Source organism: Bison bison, unplaced genomic scaffold, assembly GCF_000754665.1.
Source record: "Bison bison bison isolate TAMUID 2011002044 unplaced genomic scaffold, Bison_UMD1.0 scf7180017864518, whole genome shotgun sequence".
NCBI lineage: Eukaryota > Metazoa > Chordata > Mammalia > Artiodactyla > Bovidae > Bison > Bison bison.
This window is the reverse complement of record NW_011495071.1, coordinates 12,598,399-12,599,571: the sequence shown is the minus strand read 5'-3', so window position 1 is coordinate 12,599,571 and position 1,173 is coordinate 12,598,399. Positions and strand designations below refer to the sequence as shown.

The 1,173-nt window shown below is 62.3% G+C and overlaps 1 protein-coding gene across 1 annotated transcript in view; it reads left to right on the top strand.

Annotated features, from left to right (window-relative positions):
• Positions 1 to 1,173, top strand: part of CLMP (CXADR-like membrane protein) — a 105,424-nt gene continuing 104,251 nt past the window's right edge. Inside the window, exon 1 of the mRNA XM_010830511.1 lies at positions 1 to 106. Within this exon, the coding sequence (XP_010828813.1) occupies positions 79 to 106 (28 nt within the window). The 5' untranslated portion in view covers positions 1 to 78. The remainder of the gene's footprint in view (positions 107 to 1,173) is intronic.

Below are 1,173 nucleotides of genomic sequence, written 5' to 3'. Positions count from 1 at the left end.
GCTGCGCTCTGCTGCGCCCCGCCGCCACCGGAGCCAGGCAGCGGCTGAGCGGGGAGGAGCCCGCGCCCGGGCATCGGGATGACCCTCCTTGTTCTGCTGGGGCTAGGTGAGTGCCTGGGGAGGACGGAAAGGCGAGTGGCCCCGGGGAACACACTGTCCCGCACCCGGGCGGCGACGCGGGCTCCGAACGTTCGTCCCCGCGGCCCCAGAGTGAGCCGGGCGCCTTTGTGCCTGCCTCCCGGGCCACTCTGAGCACATCTGGCAGCGGAGGGCCGCCCGGTCGGCCATCGAACATCTGGGCCTGGAGCAGGCTTTGGGGTGCGGGCTTTCCCGGTAGAGCTGGGCCGCGAACCGCTCAGTGTGGAGGGTCCTTTGGGGGGCGGTATTTAGTTTCAGGGGTATCTGGGGAAAGTGGAGAATTAGGGGAAGGAAGGTTTATTCAGGAATGTTTTGTGCCAGGTTCCTGAGGGTGGGGGGAGCTTTTTCGTTTCAAGCAGGCGCCTGGAGGGCGCAGATTAGAAACAGATGTGTTGGAGGGTAAATGAAAAGGCGTAGGGGAGGAGGTGGGGAGAGGATAGCCGAAGGGAAAGGGCCGAGCACCAGGAGGACCAGGAAGGTGCGGAGAGCCTGGGAAGAAGAGAGGGGAAGGGAAAGGGCTGGGAGCAGGAGAAAAAAGGAGGATAGTGAGGCAGAACAAGACTGAGGGAGGCCGAGCAAGACCTGAAGAAAAATGGAGCACAGGAGGGTAGACAGGGAAGCAGAGAAGTGCTGCCTGCGTGCCCCTTCCAGGTGTCACCCAGGCAGGACTCCTGAGGCCTGGGAGGCCCTAAGGCACAGACTCACCCCAGGCAGGAAGCAGGCGGGTCTGCAGGACAATGCCCATCAAGGATGTATGGGCAAGAGCTGACAATGGGATGCTCTGGGTCAGGGAAGGTGGCTGGGGAGCTGAAGAAAAGTCACCACAGGCACCAGGGAAGTGTGGGCTACAGCTGACCCAGGACCGAAAGTGAGCCAGAGTTCAGAGAGCCAGCAGGTGTGGAGCGTGGCTGCTGCCCTGGACACTAGGCCAGGGGAGAATGCCCCCCGGTTTTGAACTGACCACCTGGTTGACCTCGGACCATGTACCCACTACCCAGGCCTTCGGTTCCCATAGCTCCAAAACAAGCAAACCAG